This window comes from Lipophrys pholis (genome assembly GCF_963383615.2).
Source record: "Lipophrys pholis genome assembly, chromosome: 22".
Classification (NCBI taxonomy): Eukaryota; Metazoa; Chordata; class Actinopteri; order Blenniiformes; family Blenniidae; genus Lipophrys; species Lipophrys pholis.
Genome location: NC_137644.1, coordinates 6,952,991 through 6,972,123, shown reverse-complemented (window position 1 = coordinate 6,972,123; position 19,133 = coordinate 6,952,991). Strand labels below are relative to the sequence as shown.

General features: G+C 41.5%; 1 protein-coding gene across 1 annotated transcript in view; it reads right to left on the bottom strand.

Moving 5' to 3' along the window:
• syt1a (synaptotagmin Ia) overlaps positions 1 to 19,133 on the bottom strand; it is a gene marked incomplete at its 3' end in the record, with an annotated part of 197,113 nt that overhangs the window by 13,697 nt on the left and 164,283 nt on the right. Inside the window, exons 6-9 of the mRNA XM_080491799.1 lie at positions 18,598 to 18,723; positions 10,599 to 10,766; positions 8,267 to 8,434; positions 4,086 to 4,203 (exon numbers count right to left, since the gene is read on the bottom strand). Of these exons, the coding sequence (XP_080347925.1) occupies positions 4,086 to 4,203; positions 8,267 to 8,434; positions 10,599 to 10,766; positions 18,598 to 18,723 (580 nt within the window). The remainder of the gene's footprint in view (positions 1 to 4,085; positions 4,204 to 8,266; positions 8,435 to 10,598; positions 10,767 to 18,597; positions 18,724 to 19,133) is intronic.

Genomic DNA, 19,133 nt, shown 5'->3' with positions numbered 1-19,133 from the left:
AAACTCTGTAGCTTTCAATGACACCACCCACTGGATTTTTCCAATTCTTCCGAATCTGTTTACTTGCAAGTCAACATAATGAACACCTATTGTAAATATACATTGTTAAGCCGGCTAAAGCGGGAGAGAGGAGTAACTTGTCTGTTAATGAGGCCGGGATTATTTAGAGACGACAGCTTAAAGAGCATGGGGCTCGGTGCATCACTGCTGTTAAGTAGCGGCGATCCAGGGAAGAATCAGGAGTCGATGGTTCTTTTCAGGCTATCGGGTCTTATTTTGTGAGAGATGCAGCATGAAGGTATATCGAGGGATGTTGCTTGAGGAGCAAATCAAAAGAATTATTTCTGATTACACATTGGTTAATGATAATTCCCACATTTTCCTCTGCGAGCCATAATTAGGTATGGTAAACAGGATGACAATACAGAAGTAGGCTGATCCCTGGCCATCAATTACTTGTCCTCCTCCTTAAGCTCTGACTGAGCCACCCTGTGGATGGAGGCTAATTATTGTTATTAGAGACCTGCCCATTATTTCATCCTTCTGCTGCACTTTTTAAATCGCCTCCTCGGAGCAGAAAAAGCACTCGGTGCAAACAAAAATCTAAACTTCAACGGCAGTTTGGAGTGCATTCTGCTTGTGTGTAATTAGAAACATGCACTGTGCCATTACTGTATGCTAACAATTCACCCAGAGACTCACAGATGAGAGCGCACAGAAACATGCTCCAATTAAATGTGACATACGACTGTGAGGTGTCAAACTGTCTGGCTATCCCCGCCACGTCCTCTCGCTGTCTCCAAGACAGAAACCTGGCCTTCAAAGTGAACAAATTCACTTTATCACTGAATGATGTGTGTGTGTGTGTGTGTGTGTGTGTGTGTGTGTGTGTGTGTGTGTGTGTGTGTGTGTGTGTGTGTGTGTGTGTGTGTGTGTGTGTGTGTGTGTGTGTGTGTGTGTGTGTGTGTGTGTGTGTGTGTGTGGCCGACAGTTCAAAACGCTGACAATCCCACAATGCAAATGGACACAGCTGAGAGCTGATGGCAGCATCAGAAAAAGGAATAATGGAGGAGGTGTGTGTGGTTTTATATTCCAGTTAAATGGCTGCTCGCACCGGCCTGATAGATGAAGGAGAGCTGTGAGCTTTTAATGTGCACCGTGTTACTGTACCGCGGGTTGTTTAGGATTATGGGGAGAGACTGTCAGGCAGAGCGAGCGTGGACCCAGGTGTATGGTAATTGGAGCCGAAAGAGTTGAGGCGGGAGGGAAGTGCACTCTGGGGAATTTCAAACGAAAGAAAGTCAAGGGAGGGGAAGGGTTCGGCTTACTCTGCGAGTTTGCGTTTGTGTTTCTTGGTTTGCGCCAGACTTGAATCCAGAAGAGGAGGCATGATGTCAGCCAGTTTGATCCCCATCTGGCATGTGGTAAACTGCTGCCAATGGTGTGCATGATGTATGGCAGCATGGTTGCATGCATGCATTGGTGTAGAAATGTGTTAGTGTATGCATGACTTAGTGTGTGCATGTATATGGATTGGTGTACGAGTATTTTGGTGGATGTGTGTATTGGTGGACACGTACATTGGTGTGTGTATGTATGGTTGTACACATGGATTGCTGTACACTTGCATTGTAGGCGTGCATCTATATATGTGTGCATTGGCGAAAACAGTGAAATGCACTCTAGAAGAAACCGTCCATTTAGGAGTGCCCACTGCTTCTGTAAGACTGGTTAAAAGCAGCAGAGAAAATCCCACCGTGTACATGTGAATAATTTCTCATTTAAAAACATAAAAACAAGAAAACACAAAATAGGATGCTTGTGTTCCAACTTTAGAACAACTGCCAACCCAAAGTGGAGTCAAGCACGGAATATTAGTGATTCTCTGCAACAAATCTGCAGGTACATAGTGTGAAACACTTCCAATAAACTCAGACTGTCTCTAGCCATTAAAGCCATTTAATCTGGGACTATGAGTTTTAGTTCATCGTGTTACCTTTTATATTAATTTGTATTCTGTTGGGACCTAAAACCTCGCTGTAGAAAAGAGCATTTGGAGTTATAACCCGAAGTGTACTTTAGCCAAAACACTGTGAAATCCATTTATCTATTTACTAAGGAAAATACAAAGTCTTGGCATTCAACCATTATTGATGTGAATTCTCCTTTAAAATCTTCACAAATCTGATGTACAATTTTAAGCAGCAAACAAAAAAAAATAAATGCTTTAGATCAGGAGCGCCAGACTCATTTTAGTTCATGGGCCACATATGACCTAATTTCATCTTGAGTGGGCCAGACCAGTACAATTGTGCCATAATAATAAACTTTAAAGTTTTTCTTTGTTGTGACACAGAGTATGCGCAATTAAAACATCTACATTTTCACAAAACCAAACAATTACTATTGAAATGATGACAATCTCAACATGATGCTAATTATAATGACCCTTTCTGGTGCAAAATCTAGTGAAATATGCAGAAAACTCCTACAGCTGTTACATTAAGGACGTTTTTTGGCCCATGTGTCTTATATTTGACGCCCCTGCTTTAGAAACACTCTTTATTATTATTAACAAAAACATCTATCCAGGTAATGAACACATGCTTCCTTCCGAGTAAAACCTGAATAACTGCATCTTTTACACATGTTTAGGTATAAATGTGTAACGTACACACAGTTCACTGAAATACCTCACCGCCCTAAACTGAACCTTTGAGTAAATGAGACATTTTGTTTTCACTTTTCAGAAGCACATTAACACACAGTGGATCTCAGCGCTGTCCTGGGACGACATCCGAGCCCAATTATTGATTTCAGGCACAAAATAAAACATCTGGGCTTCTTTGGTTGATGGAAGTAGACACACTGTGTGTGTGTGTGTGTGTGTGTGTGTGTGTGTGTGTGTGTGTGTGTGTGTGTGTGTGTGTGTGTGTGTGTGTGTGTGTGTGTGTGTGTGTGTGTGTGGACCTGTGGGTGTTGGACTGCTCTCATTCAGTTACCATGACATCAGATCCACCGTTCAGACTCCACTGGATTGTGCTAAATGCCACGTATTGATCCTCATGCTACATGAGCGTAGCCTTGGAGCTACGACACAGCAGGGACACATTCCCACCTTCTGGTCGTTTCTCCTTTTGTCAACATTTTCTCTCCATTAGTACACGCTACTAAAAGGCACATAGACATACAGCAGGGATTTGTGCAAGCAGAAGGTATATGTGGTTTTGTATCATTATAGAACAATATTAATTTTCTATTTGTGTTAACTTCCACATGAATCTTCATGACTAAACAAACGTGCCGCTTTAATTATGTTTTTATCATCATAAATGTTTTTAAATACACTTTAACAGCATTGATATAAATGATTGCCTATTACTGTTTTTGTTATTATTGTTCTCATGTTTGTTATTGTATACTGTTGTTGTCTTATTGGGGTTGTTGATGTATTTTTTTGTCATTGTTGCTGCGATAATTAACATTTCTGTTATATTAGTGGTGTTTTGCCACTGGTGTTAGTACGGGTGCTATTTTCATTATTGTGACTGTTGGTATTGCTGTTGCTGGTATTGTTGTGTCATTGTTGTTATTATTGTTGTTTCATTGTTGTTATTGCTGACATGTTTCTGTTATATTCTTGTTATATCATCAACTTTTATGTTGTAACTATTATTGTAATTTTTGTTACTGTATATTTTCATGTTGATATAGGTTCTGTGTTTGTTGTGCCGTTATTGGTATTGCAACAACAACACCATTAGGCGTTGTATGCAAATTTCCTGCAAAGATTGTGTTTTTGTGTCGTGGCTCAGGTTGTAACTTCTGGCGTTAAGTCATTTGAGACGTGACCGATTGCCTCTGAGGTTTTTTTTATGGGCGGATTCATGTGACACTAAAGAACAGTAAAACCACTACACTTGGCTCGTCCTTGTCTTCTCGTGTCGGCCTGTGTGTTTGCTGCAGATACATTGGAACTGGCAGTGTTGTTGTCGAGTCACAGTGAGAGTCTCCCTGCATGTATAATTACAGACAAAAGCCCTGTCAGAGGGAAAGACGGTGGTCACAGATGCAATTCTCCTCACCTGACAAGCCTCCCACGTCCATTTTCTTCAGGTTTTTCGCCTCCAGGATGACCACGGTCAGCTTGCCGGCAGTGGGCACGTATCGCAGGGAGAAGCAGATATCACCCAACTTCTCTTGCTGTTGGGGTGAAGATGAAGACGACGAAGAGGTGAGAACAGCTTGAGCAGCACCCACTCACTACAGATGTACAAACTTCAGTTTCCAACACTGTAGGTGTGTTTATGTTGGAAGGGAAAGGACGGCTGCTGATGCTGGAAGCTGCAAGCGCCAGTGCATTTGCATGAAAACGCCTAAAGTATTAGAGGTTAATGTACAGAACAGGGACACTGGGTCATAAAGCTGTTTACTGTAATTACAGTCTGCAGACTGGATGAGGATGCAGATCAGCACGGAGAGACAAATACTCCTCTGTAATCGCTTTAAGTGCAGATATTTGCATGCATAGTGCTTCCTGCTGCAGAATGTTCCCACAAAGAGTTACACACAGGCCTCGATAATTATTGTAAAACTGCAGAGTTTTGCATCAGCGGAGATGCTTTTAAGTGCTGGATATTACAGCGTACTCATGCATTAATTAAATCAATGTCTTCAATAGACACCGGTTCGCCTAAGTGTTTTTACTGTGCAAAACATATGGAGAGTTTTGTAACCTTAAAGCTTTAAGCCAAATATAACAGTGACTGTTAGTTATGTTAACAGAACAGTAACAGCTACAGTGTGAGAGTAGAACAACACCGTGAGCTTCATTTCATTCTTCTCTCGTGATGTACATGATATAGAACTGCACAGCAGGAGGCGGCCATGTTTGTTTGTTTTTTGTCATGGGCACACTGTAAAATGGGAAATGGGACTTTCCCAACTGGTAATTATCACCTTTCTCAGCTGCATGGAAGTCACATGGTACCAAACAGAGGGACTGACCCGCCTATGTAATTTGTTCAAACTGAGAAAAATGAGCTTGATAATGCAATTTGTCTTATAATTGCAACTTTACTGCCGACTTGTAAATTAGGCTAAATTAAAAAAGTATATATAGACAAAAAAATTATAAAGGTTAAATAGTTGTTGTTAAGGCACTCCACGTCTGAGTCATGACTTTAAAATCACAACCAATCAACTGCAGAAGGAGTCCGATGTTTTCAGTCCTCGAACACTCGTCACTGTGCTGGAAAAACTTTGCAATCACTCCAGCAGCTCGCGCAAATCACCATCGCAACACGGCCTGATTATCATACGCTGAAGAGGGAGCCGTTTATATTCTCCCCACGTCCCGTATCAACACACATAAGCAGGCGCAGTCAATAACTCGCAGGTCACACCTGCTGTCAGTGTGGCCACTTGGAGACGAGGTTATAAATCAAAGGCAAACCGGGTCGGAGTATTGACCTTCCATCAGGCATCTTTCATCAAGTCCCAATCAGGGTCTGTTTCCTCCTGCTGGAGACGGCTGCTTGTGCTTTCACCCTGTAATGAACTCCTGCACGTTTCCATTTGTCATTACAGTGGTTTGACCTGTACGCGCTACAAAAGAAAACCACAGTGAAAGCAAAAGGAAAGAGCGACAGTTAATTAGGCCTGTCAGGAGCTTTGATACTTCATCTGAACTGCAGCTTTGGTCTGAAAGGGTATTAGTGGGGAAACGTTTCCATTTTGTATTCACACCCTCAGCAGGGAAGAGAGATCATTAGGATCTAAAGAAACGACAAAAAGCACATCTCGTTTGAAAAAGAGACCCCGATCTCAGCAAGGCAACTTAAACTAATAGTTAACCGTAGAAAATGACAAGAATAATAAAATCTGAGTCCATCTATCTATCTATCCATCTATCTATCCATCTATCTATCTATCCATCCATCCATCTATCTATCTATCTATCTATCTATCTATCTATCTATCTATCTATCTATCTATCTATCTATCTATCTATCTATCTATCTATCTATCTATCTATCTATCTATGTACTCAGTTTTCAGACTGTTTTAAAGAGATGTCTTTGTATTACCTTCTTTTAAAAACTAAAAAGTCCAAAAGAAAATACGCCAGTAAAACAAACTGCTTTCATCATTACTTTTCAACCAGTTCTAAAAATAGTGTGGTTGTAACTAAAATACAGGTACATCTCAAAAATTGGAATATCATGAAAATGTTCAATATTTTTTGTCAATTATTTCAGAACGTCAAACCCATACATGATATAGGCTCATGACACAGAGTGAAATATTTCAAGCCTTTATTTCTTCAAATTTTGGTGACTGTGTCTTACAGATAATGAAAACCCAAAATTCAGTGTCTCAGAAAATTTTAATATTACATAAGATCAAGAAAAATAGGATATTTAAAAAAATTTAAGGCATCTGAAAAGTCTGTTCATTTCTCTGCACTCAATACTTGGTTGGTCTCCTTTTGCATTAATTACTGTGTCAATGCGGCATGGCATGGAGGCCATCAACCGGTGGCACTGCTCAGGCGTAATGAAGCCCAGGTTGCTCTGATAGCCGCCTTCAGGTCATCTGCATTGTTGGTCTGGTGTCTCTCACCTTCCTCTTGACAATAGAACAGAGATTCTCCCTGGGGTTCAGCTCAGGCCAGTTTGCTGGCCAATCAAGCACAGTAACACCATGGTCACTGAACCAGCTTCTGGTACCTTTGGCAGTGTGGGCAGGTGCCAAGTCCTGCTGGAAAATGAAATCAGCATCTCCATAAAGCTTGTCAGCAGAAGGAAGCATGAAGTGCTCTAAAGTTTCCTGCTGGATGCTGCGTTGACTGTGGACTTCAGAAAACCCAGTGGAGCGACACCAGCAGACGACATGGCAGCTCCAATCATCACAGACTGAGGAAACTTCACACTGGACTTCAAGCAATTTGGATTCTGAGCCTCTCCTCTCTTCCTCCAGACTCTGGGACCTTGATTTCCAAATGATATGCAAAATTTACTTTCATCTGAAAAAGGACTTTGGACCACTGAGCACCAGTCCGGTTCTTTTTCTCCACAGCCCAGGTAAGACACTTCTGACGTCTCTTGCTCAGGAGCGGCTTGACACCAGGAAGCATCAGTATTCCATGTCTAGGATTGGTCAATGCATAGTGGCTCTTGATGCGCTGACTCCAGCCTCAGTCCAATCTTTGTGAAGCTCCCCCAAATTCTTCTATGCATTTTGCTTGACAATCCTCTCAAGGCTGCGCTCATCCCTTTTGGTTGTGCAACTTTTCCTCCCTCACTTATTCCTTCCACTCAACTTTCTATGAACATATTTGGATCCAGCACTTTGTGAACAACCAACTTCTTTAGCAAGAACCTTCTGTGGCTTACCCTCCTTGTGGAGGGTGTCAGTCAGTAAATTTGTATATGCCTCCTTATTTGTACTTATTTATACCTTCTTCAAATGTTATTTTTTATTTGCTCAGGCTTTCCAATCAAAAATAGGTTAAACTTACTTATTGTATTTATTTTAACAAAGTTTTTCCTTTTTACATTTTTCATGGACAATCTTATCTGCTTTGTTTTAATGTAATCCCGTTCTTTATATCTTAATTGCATTGTTGTAAGCTTTAAATCACTTGTGTCTGAATTATAATAAACTTGAATTGCCTTAATTTCATTCTGCATGATTGGGTTTTCTTTGAGGACAATGAACTCCTATACCACCATCATGCATGTTAGCGCTTTGCTGGATGGGAATGGGCCCAACTCCATCCTCTACGTTAATTTAGACATAGCTCGTACAAAAGATGTATGATAGATGAAGCTTTTTGAGATTGACCAGTTTTCCAGAAAGTGTTTTCCACTCCAGCATCTGAAACCTGCAGCTGTGCAACCAGACGTTGAGGAGGTACAACGCTGCCCTTTAACTCAAACAACACCATCAGCCAATCCACGCCGTTATAATTAACCTTTAAATCAACTCGGCGTAATGCTAAAAATAAGGTGGGCAACACGTGCTATATGCCATGACATTTACCATGAAAATTGAATCTCCTGAACTGGAGCCTGGAAAGTCACACTTCTATTAATTGAAGGGGAAGTGTGGACAAATGATTAAGTGACATTTCCAGGAGAGATGGATTACAGCCGCCACAGCGCCATGTTTGTTTGTTTTTAACAGAAGTGGACGGGCGAACCCAGGAGAAGTGATGACTGGAACAACACTTATCATTGTATTGCCATCATTATATTCTCACCTCCTCCTTCTCAGCGCTCTGCAGGTCCCTCCACTCCTCCGTTATGTGGCTGAAGTCCACCTTGTTCATGGGCACCTTGATGTCGCCGATGGCGTCGTGCTTGGAGAAGCGGTCGAAGTCGTACACCGTCATCACCAGCGTCTTTCCACCAAGCTCCACGTACGGGACCTGATGAGGAAAGAGCGGGTTCAGAAAGAGACAACAACATGTACCGGCTTGTTGACATGACCAACTTTACGCTGGTTTTTCACCCATTGAACTTCTCTGTGTGAGAGACAGGTCAGGCGAGGCTCCCTGATTGGAAGATTATTTTAAGACCACAAGACGCACTTCAGGCTGTCAGTTATGGACCTTGACTCAACTCTCACTCTTTGGTTTTTGCTCAGAATGTTCTGGATTTGTTTGGGCTGATAATTTCTGTTAGTGAAAAGGACAACTGCATTTTCTTGTTATATGATAATACTGTGTTTTTGCTACGAGTTTGTATGTTGAATACTGATGAGTACTGTATTTTCCACACTAGAATGTCAAAAATTGTGCGTATAAGTTGCATGAATCTTTCCATGCTGCCTCTTTCGGAGTTGATAATTGTCCTCCAGTAGCTGCAGAACTTTTTGTGAATTTGTTGCTGAGCTCTGGCCGTCATGATTTCAGAAGATGATAAGCCTGGGAAGTTTTACTGTAGCAGGATTCGGTTGTCATACAGTGACATTTCGTGGTCCCAGATGGTATGTACAGTTATATTTCAATATACAGCTTATATCTTAGTAATATAACCCACATGTTTGGCCAAACTACTGAAGAAGTGGGATTTATATTATGGGAAATATGGTAAAATATGTATGAATTCCCCTAGCTATTGTAAATCAATTACCATATTTCCCAGACTATAAGTCACATCTGTCATAAAATGCATTATGAAAAGGAAAACGATATATAAGTCTTGGTAGTTTTCTCTGTCCAGATTGAACTGCCCCGTTGATAATTCAGGTCCAGCAGCTGGTGTTCCAGAACCTTCTGTGATTGTGTTCCTCAGCTTTTAACCCACGATTGGTCTTCGTCACGGTAACAGTCCCTCAGAAGTTTCCCGCACACTCTGAACTGTTTCTGCTGCTCTCTTTCTTTTTTCCGATCTCCATTTGATCAGGTTTACTTCAAATTCTGCCCAATATGCTGTTTAATACTAGAGTAGTGGAGGTTTTTCTGTGGTACTGTAGCAGATTTTTTGTTGTCATACGCTGACGCCTTGTGGCCACGGATGGTATTTACAAGTATATTTAAATGAGTCGCTTACGAATATAAATGGAATGACCAGACAAACAACTTAAAAAAATTGTGACTTTTAGTCTAGAAAAAAATGGTACACCTTAAATTCTGTGTATAATAAAAAGTTTTTCAAAATGGTCTCTTTCCCACTCATAATTTATTCCAAGTTGAATTTCGAGCAGTATGCCCCTGCAGCAAATCGAAGAAAATTATCCCCACAAGCTGAATCGTGCAAATTGACCAACTGCTTTGAAATTAGTTTGGTGTCTCGATGACAAATGTAGACTATATACAGATTAAACATACCTTACCCCCTAAGTAAACTCACATCAACAGCTATAATATAATCAAACATCTCAATGAAACTATAAGTCTGCCTCATGTTTAGAAATAAATCTCAAAAACTGCAAATTGCAGACAATATTTGAACTATATAATACCAGTATGTGGGTTTACTCATGCAAGTTCCATCATAATATTTCTTTGGGGCACAGTTTTGCAAGAAGTCTGACGTTTTTGTGTGTGTTTCTTCCTAAACCATTCAGGCCTAACGTAACGTCTATGACAGACGCATCAATTTCGAGACGTTAGTAAATTGATGTCGCTTGTTTGAGAGTGAAGATAAGACGCTCCGGCTCGTCCTTGACATTATCTCTCAAAAGCATCTCGGTCCTGTTTGAAGGCGTCACCGCTGCCGTCCTGTTTGTTTCATGGTGCATCACAGATTCCAAATGACATAAAAACAAAAAAGAAAACACACCAAATAAATCCGGCATTAAGTTGGATATCACATCACATTAAGCCTAAACTCACAGCAACACCTGCGTTCTCCACTGCGGGGTGAAAAACAAAACTTTAGCGCGCATCCATTAGTGGTGTACAGCGGGCATCTGCCTGTGTGAGCCTCAGTGTGAGTGTGAGTGTGTGTGTGTGTGTGAAATATTCTGTCAGGAGCTTGTTAATGTGCCAGCTGCTTGCTGTCTCCACACCTTCCCAGCATTCAAAGCTGCATGCAAATCAGATTGTCAGCACAAGCGAGAACCAAAGGAAAGCTGCTTGTCGGCACCTTGAAGGTGAACTGCTCGTTGAAGACGGGGTTGAGGGTCTTCCTGTGGACTTTGGTCTCAAACTTTTTCTTCTTGTCGGGCAGCAGGTAGACCTTCACGTACGGGTCGGAGGTGCCGCCCATGTCCATCGCAGGCAGCTCCGCGGCCTGGATGATCCCCACCATGAGCTGAGGAGGGAAGGTAGAATAATGAGAGAAGGCGTATCCACGGGTTCATGGTAACTTCTACTGTCATCCCACAAACATCCTCAAGAAATCTCTTCAACTATTCCTTAACCCTTGTTCTGATACCTCGAGATAAATTGGATATTTGTAAGCAATCGCTCCCTCGTAAAGGCGTCTCGGTGTCATTTGTCTCTCCAATATCAGAAGGTTACATGCCGGCTGAACATGGCGGCAGCTGAAAGGGTTCGTAAAGGTCAATGTGTGTCAGAGCAGGAAAGGGGACAGTTTTTCTTCACATGAGGCTGATAATTGATAACCACGGTGGGGAAGGGGGGGTGCCGGGGAGGCTGATTGACCTGCCAGTCAGAACCTCCACTCAAAGACCTCTCAGGAGGTCCAGCTAGTCAGTCAATCAACTTCCTATCAGCCAGCCATCAAGCAGCAATCTGGAGGCCGACCAGGGCACTCAGCCATGGAGCTCCACAGCTGTCAGGTTTACCGAGCGGCGCTGCCGAGGACAAACACGCAGGAAACATCAGCTACTGGTTAATAATCAACCTAAAGTAAGGAAAAAGACCCATCAACAAGAAAGGTATAGCACGCAACAAAATCTCTCAATGCAGTCCTATCATAGAAACTGATGTCTTATTTGTGATTTTCATACGGCTGATTAGAGCTAGGGAAATATTAGAAGCAGAAAGGTCCCTTTGAATTTGACTTAATTTGTGTGGTTATGTTGAGTTGAATAGTAAGATTCAAGCCTCTCGTCCAAGTAAAGCCCTTTCTGCGGAATCATCTACCACAGGGGGGCAAAATGCTAAATATATTCTGATCTTATACAAGTATTCTCCTTTCTTCTGTTCAGGCAGGTAGGCTTTTTTTTTTTAACATGTTTTGACTGTGTTCCCCTGTTGTCGTCAGAAGCATCAGGAACACTGGATGACGTTTCTGATCAAGACGGGGGAACACAGTTCGAAAGGTTATGTTGAAAAAACCTACTTACCTGAACAGAAGAAAGAAGAACTAAAGGCACAATGAACCTAATTGAACTATATCCTGATCTCATTAGTGATAAAAAATATTTCAGCAGCAGACTGAACCGAACACATGATATTATTGTGTTTTAAAGCAATTAACTCTAAACTCACAGCAGTTTTGCATCTGGAGGAGCTCAATGGCATTTGATGACACACTTTTTCTTTAAAATGAGGTTTGAAATGAGGCTGCACAATATTTGGTGAAAATGCGACATGTTGTCCAATAATAATGACATCATTTAAAATAAATATAAAGACTTAAATACATCATGTGAACGTGTTTTGTGAATATTTGAGTTCAGGTGAGGTTTTTCTTTGTATTTCAGGGCATGACATTAATTCTTTTGGATATTTTGCATGCTAATATCACATTAATGACACATTTGCAATATATGGTGCAATGCTAGTTAATATCAAATCTTTCATAAATTACACTGAATACATGAATCATTTGTAAATCAGTTAAAACGTCTGTTAATGAAAAAAAGGTTTTCTGCTTAAATTTCTGTACTTTCAAAAAAAAAAGTTTCCTCAAAATTCATCTATGTAAAGTATAACCATCATAGACGCAAATGATTAAGTGTTCAGTTTGAAATTACAGCTAAAATAAAAGTTGCTGCCATGTGTCAATTTAACCGCTCAGTTCTGTAATGAATAATAAATACTTTTTGCGTGAGCTTGACGACACAAACTGCCACATAACTCAACTAAATGAGATTATTTCTGCCATTAAAGAAGTTCTCAACCTCAAAAATATCTATTAAAGGTGCAGTGATTTCCTGTTTGTGATTCCATGTTACATATCTCTGCATTAATCCCTGTTGCCTGAATTTATTTGTTACAGCTGTATTACGGGCTGTTTTTGTGCAGTACAGGATGTTGGTGATATGACAGTAGATTTAAGTCACAATCGAACGATGAACACAGCAGAAATACACAAACACACACACTCACACACACACATGCTCACACTCATTAATAAACACCACACGTGACAACACAAGACTCAAGATGAATTATGGATTGTTCTTGATGAATTAACTGCTCAATAGGTTATGCACAACATTTTCATTGCATTACTGGAAACAACGTTGGACCACCGTGGCATGAATGTAATTTCTCAGCTCCACGCCTGCAGCTTATCGCGGTCGCTCACGGTGACACGGCCACATCGCGCACCAGGCATGTATAAGACGTGCAATTATTCTAGCTGTCATCTACCTGAACCTAGACGGGACTGTGCTGTGCGCCGAGGTGCCGTGAAGCAGCACTTGGATTCTAAGTGTGGCAATTTCTGGTTGTGTGCCGTCCTACTGATTTCCAGCCATCTATCAGCGCAGTCAGTGGGAGACGCGGCGCGTCAAGCCGTCTTTAGATGGAGAGGCGCTGATGTTAGGGGAGCGATCGGGGCCGAACTTGGCTGGAAATGTTGATATGCAGTTTGTGGCTTCAGGTAATTGTGTCTTGTCTGACTGTGAGTGACACTACGAGTGCAAAACTGAAGTGGAGTTTAGCCACAAGGCACTGAGTGAAAAATAGTCACATACAGATTCTAGTATCAGATTTATTTTGATGCTCCAATCGGTCTCATTTAGCAATAAGTCACTTTCATGTCCACTCACTCATCCAGCTTTGTTTATTGCACACTAGTACACACAGAGTCAGAGGTAGTCATGATAAAATTACAACTAAGAATTGATTGATTTTGATGTACAACTTAAAGCTCATGATGCCAGAAAATTCAATGTCCATACTGATGATTCACTATTTTACAGCAGATAATAATAAGTAATAATAACAATAAGTGGTGCTATAACTATAATAATCTATAAGAACGTATTTACTATGTAAAATACATCCACCCCCATATTCTGTACATGTCCACACTTATAGGCACCGTGTGCATATTTTTCTATTATATTGTATTTTTATCTGCTTTGTTTTAGTTCCAGCTATGTGTGCTTCTTTCTCTGTACTATCCTGTTGTACCACTGCAAATTTCTCCACATGCGAGATAAATAAAGGGATATCTTATCTTATCTTATGTTATAATCAAAGGCGAAAATACAGGATTTATACTTGCATACAAGTGTAGTGTAGCACACATAGTCCACTCGATCCTGACCAATCCTGTCCTCCCTGCTGGGTTTCATTTCAATGCAAATAGAGAATTTACTTTTGCTCCATATGTAAATGCACACTGTGCTGTTAAGGAGAATATCCGGAGGTCCTGCTGGCATCTTGTGCTGCAGGTGTGTTATGAGTAGGTATAGTCAAATGCACAACAGCTACTCACTGCTCAATGGCGGACAACATGCAATAAATATTCAGACCTCACAAACCAGCCCATGACTGAGTCACAAGTCCACGTCTGTTGAATATCGACACACGACACAGTCCTGATGTTCCGACCAAGTCATGAAGCCATCAGAGTTGGAAATTGTGTCGAACTCACACAAATCCTCCAGCTTGACAATTCTTTTCTACTTCTTTTACATGAAGCTTGAGGACAAAATGTTAAACTGCCTCTTAATAAATCACACCCATTATTACGATATGATACAGAGACTACTGTGTCACTCACTTCGTCTGTCAGCAAAAACGTATCCAACCCTAATGTTTACCGGCTGGAAGTCTTTGATTTGTTGTTGTACATCTACAATTAAATCCATATTGTTCCTCTTAGACCAGAGATTCGACAACCGGTCTGACTCTTCTTTTCAGTACATCAGCACAAAGTTTCCCGGAGAGACTGAGAAGTGTGACACCTCTGTAATTGGTACCCACTCTGGTCGACTTCTTTTTTCTTTTTTTTACTTTACCTGAGGTCGAGTACCTAATTGGAATTCTGCAGAGACGTGTCAACCAGCTTTCTCCCGCCGACAATCTGAACTCTTTCTGTCTCCTTTTTGTTGCACGGGTTTTAATTACCACCTGATTGAAAACACCTGTCTAACCAACACATGGGGGAAAAAAAACTAGCTGTGTTTGCACATCTGTGTGTGTTGTTCTGTTTAACTCGGGCCGTCACACAGCGGAGGGCTGCTGGTATTAACCCCGGCTTTGTTTGTGTGGCACGAGCCGCATGTTGACCTCCATAACAGGTACACCACTGAGGGGTTTGTCCCCATGAGTCATGCTTTGACTGTTATTTAGGAAATTCAGAAATGAATAATAAAAGCAGCGCGTATGCTTTGAAATTCATCCGGTCTTTAATAATGAGAAGAAAATTCACAAATTCTGACTGGACACAATGCCTGCTCTTGACCTGCAAGAGGACCCATGAATATGTTAATGGTGTTGAAAGGAAGAATGACATTATAATTCCCATCCTGCTGCGCTGAGAGGGCTCTTTGTGCTTCATTTGCTGTGTGTTTGCCTGATGTGGCCGCCACGCCACTCCCCGAACGATTTGGATCCTTTACAAAACCTTTTCGTCTCATTAGTGCGTAAGCCCGGTATCATCAACGCCAAGACCCCGCGGCCATTTGTGGTGGTTAACAGACAGAAACAGAGCTGCTACTTCATGTCACCAGGGTCTGATGTTAAGCTGAGTGTTTTCCCACTTAGACTGACTTCCTAGCTTTATTTTTTAATATGCTACAGCATTTTCTTATTTCTCCAGCATTCAGTAAATGTTCGAGGTCATCATTTCATATAAATCAGCTTTGAAATGGACTTTTTGTCAAATTTATAGGAGGGATTAGAGTGGGAAGTACCTTTTTATGAATGTAGAGGCAGTTCAGAGCTCATAAACACGACAAAATGAAGTGATTCATGATGTGCAACCAGCTCGTATTCGTCCCCATTTATATAAAATGTTTTAGTATTTTCATTTTAGAAAAGTTTGGCATTTACATGGCATTGTTCTGAAAACCATGTCCATTTACACGGCAATGACAAAAACACTGAAAACAATATTCTACAAGGTGACAGAGCCTGAGTGTTTTACATTTGTTGTTACATTTTCAGTGGCTCCCACCACCTTTGTTATGTAAACTAACCGCCAGAACGCAACAAAAAATGCTCCGTTTTCACTTGCACAGGCAATTTGAGGTTATAACTCTGATCAACAGACTAAAGAAGAAGAAGGAAAGTTGTTCAGAAGTTTATTTCCAGACTGGCAGTTGATACCGTTTAAAACAAGATGACAGGTCACGTTTCACCTGCGATGGGCAAAAATATCAACTACTGACAACTGACCAAGTACAATTAAGTGTTTTTTTGTTGTTTTTTTTCCAGGAAGAAGGGAGATCAAAAAGCTAAACTACTTTTCAACATGGAAAAAAAAAAAATGGTGTTTGATAACAACAAGCCATCCAAGTGAGTTTATGAAAAAAGTGTTTTAAATTTCTGCACCTTCACTTTCTTTTTCAATCTTCGCACGGCAACTCGTGCTACTTCTCACATGAGTGCAACACCACAAAAGCTCTGAAGGAGAGACGCAGTAAAAGTGCAAGCTGTCGCTGCTATTTGAAGCACTCTCAGCTGTGTGTGTGACAGGAGGTGTACCTGTGGCACTGAACAGATCGAGCAGCTCATCGACAGGGATTTGGGTTTTGCTCTGAAAGTGAATGAGAGGGACTTTGGATGGATCGTTCTAGCTGAAGTTCAGATTAATTGATCAACAGAACTGTATTGCTTGAAAAAGTCAGTGAATGTGGCCATCTTAAGCTTCAAAGTGGCCTAAAACTGCGAACTACACCAAACTCTTCTTTTCTTTGAGTGCAGCCATTTATTTTTCCAGTAATGAAGAAAATGGTCAATACTTGAGCTGCTGTGCGGCGCCGCCATTGATTGGAAAGCTTAGGTATTGAACAAAAAAAGGTACATTTCTACAGTCTGGAGCCTCTGAGGCTGAGCTGAAAGTTTTTAGGTTGTGAGCTTCTTTGACTTCAGCAGGCGAGCCGCAGTTCTCCGAGACCACTGAATGTGAAAGCTGTCATCCATTCATTTCACTTTGGACTCCGCGGTGGAGCTTATTACCTTTGTGATCATGGAGTTCACAGAAAGCCGTCACCGCCTCCCACTGCATGACAGATCAACTCTGTGAAATGTAACACTGTCCATATAATATCCTTTTTTCATGAAATGACTGCTTTTCAAAACGACACGAAGGCCTGGTTGACTGAACACTAATGGAAACTGCACCTTATGATTGTATTAGCAACGTTATTGATCTGGATTTCAAGAAGTAATGAATATTTCAGAAGGTAACGAACAAAAAAAAATATTTTTGAGAGTGAGACCTGCTGGCGGTGGGTTCTGGTTGAAATATCCTATATTCTGCTTGATTATTTCTAGCACTGGAGGGTTTAAATAGATCCCTCTCTCATAACGATCAAAGCTATTTCACCAGCAGGCCGGACCAATCACATCAATTAATGTAATCAATTAACTCCAAACTCACACTCACGGCAATCAAAATCATAGATTTACTTGCTTTTCAAAAAAGATCCACATTTGATGACAGGTACTAAGTCTTTGCACTCGATGCTTATTATTATTATGGTGTATTTTGTATCGTCTGTATCATATCATCACATTTGCACACACATTTTCTAAGGCCCGGTTTAAACAACAATGTTTTCACTTGAAAACGTGATGAAAACAAAAGTTTTGTGTTTTCACTTGAAAACCTTTGTAGCGTCACAGCAGTAGCGCTCGGAGCCACTGAAAACATAACTTTTTGAAAACGCCTTTGTTGAAACGGGGTAAAATGTAACTTTGACTCTCTGTACACGGCAGAAATGTAGCCACTGCGCATGTGCACCAGGGCCGTGGTAAATACTTCTTCTGCACACAAGTACCTGGGGAATACCTCCAGAATATCATGACCAGTCTCAGTCCACATCCTCCTGGGACTTGGTAGTTTTATAGTTGACGGTCACAGTAGTAACAATCCAATTTGGTCACCTGTCCACGAGAATGTCTGTGTTCTCCCAGTATTAATGTTTATAGCATATTGTTTTCTGCGCGAATGTGTGTGTTAAAAATAAACAACGGCGCCAACTAGGGGCCTGGCATGCTAACTACATTGTTTTCGGAACCCCATCCTGCATATAAAACGGCCACATTGGTAAAGGAAGTTGACTTTCTATGAAAACCCTTATAAACAAAGAGACAAACTATTTATTGCTCTTTAAAAGCAACAATCCCAGTCCTCCACATCGTGGGAAAAGCCACACCTTCTGTTTTTATCATAAATCGCAGCTTGTGTCTACCTCTGCCAGGATGTACGGGAGCAGTGAGTGTTACTGTTTAATCTAGGATGTCACTTCTGTTTATAATGGGGAGTTAGTGAGCTCGGTGAGGGACAGTGTGCTCATGCACTGCGTCTATTATCTGTCACACAACATCTGGCACTGGGAGGCTGATGTGCATCCTCATTTCTGCTTTTTCAAACGCCGTCGCCGGGAAAAATAAATAAAAAAAATAAAGCAGATGGGTATCTGCAGCGACTGTATTCAATGGAGGAGAAAGAAAGAAACAAGTGCAGAGACAAACTAAATCCCAACAGTTTACTGTATCCGTTACGAAGCTCAGCAGAGAATACACAAACGCAACCACCATGATACATCCCTATGAGATTGCTCTCAGGCTTCAATAAACCAATGCGTGTTTGTAGCTGCAACAAAAAATGGAGAATGTTGTGCAAAACCAATGCTCGGGTCCTGTTTAATCTCTGGAGCGATGAGAAGCTGGACCGCAGAGGTTTGGGTGTGAACATACTTACGACGGAGGATCTTTAGCAACAACGACACACACTGAGAGAGATCTGGAGAACTGATCCTTACCGTATTCTCTGTGAAATTGTAATCCAGGGAGTATTGTAATTTGCCCAGTTTCTGGTCCTCCTTGGGCTCGGCCTCTTTCTCCGTTTCAGTCAGCCCTGTCTCCGCATCCTCCTCATCCTTCAAGGCCTGAAGGAGACACCCACCAAGAGTCAGTGTCGCCTGTTTGTCGCCGGCGCTAGCACCCAGCCAGCCGTTCCCCGCCCAGGTCCTGCCAGTGGACCTACTCCTGTAAAGGCTCCTACTTGTTTTACGGTGTAAGAAAGGAGGGAAACGGGGGAAGCAAGCACTAAAACACCATAGCAGTTAACACCAGGACATGCTCTGTGATGCACTAAAGCCCCGGGCCTGGTCCCCAGACAGTGGTTCTCTATCAATCTCTGGGTGTATCTGTCTAAAGGGAGGAAAGATCAAATGATGGCGCCAGAAATGAGAGCAATGGGCAGGCATTAGAGGGAGAAAAGGGGGGAGGAAGGCAGAGAGAGAGAGACAAAGACAGAGGATAGTAAGAGAGAGCGAGAGAGAGACAGAGAGATGCT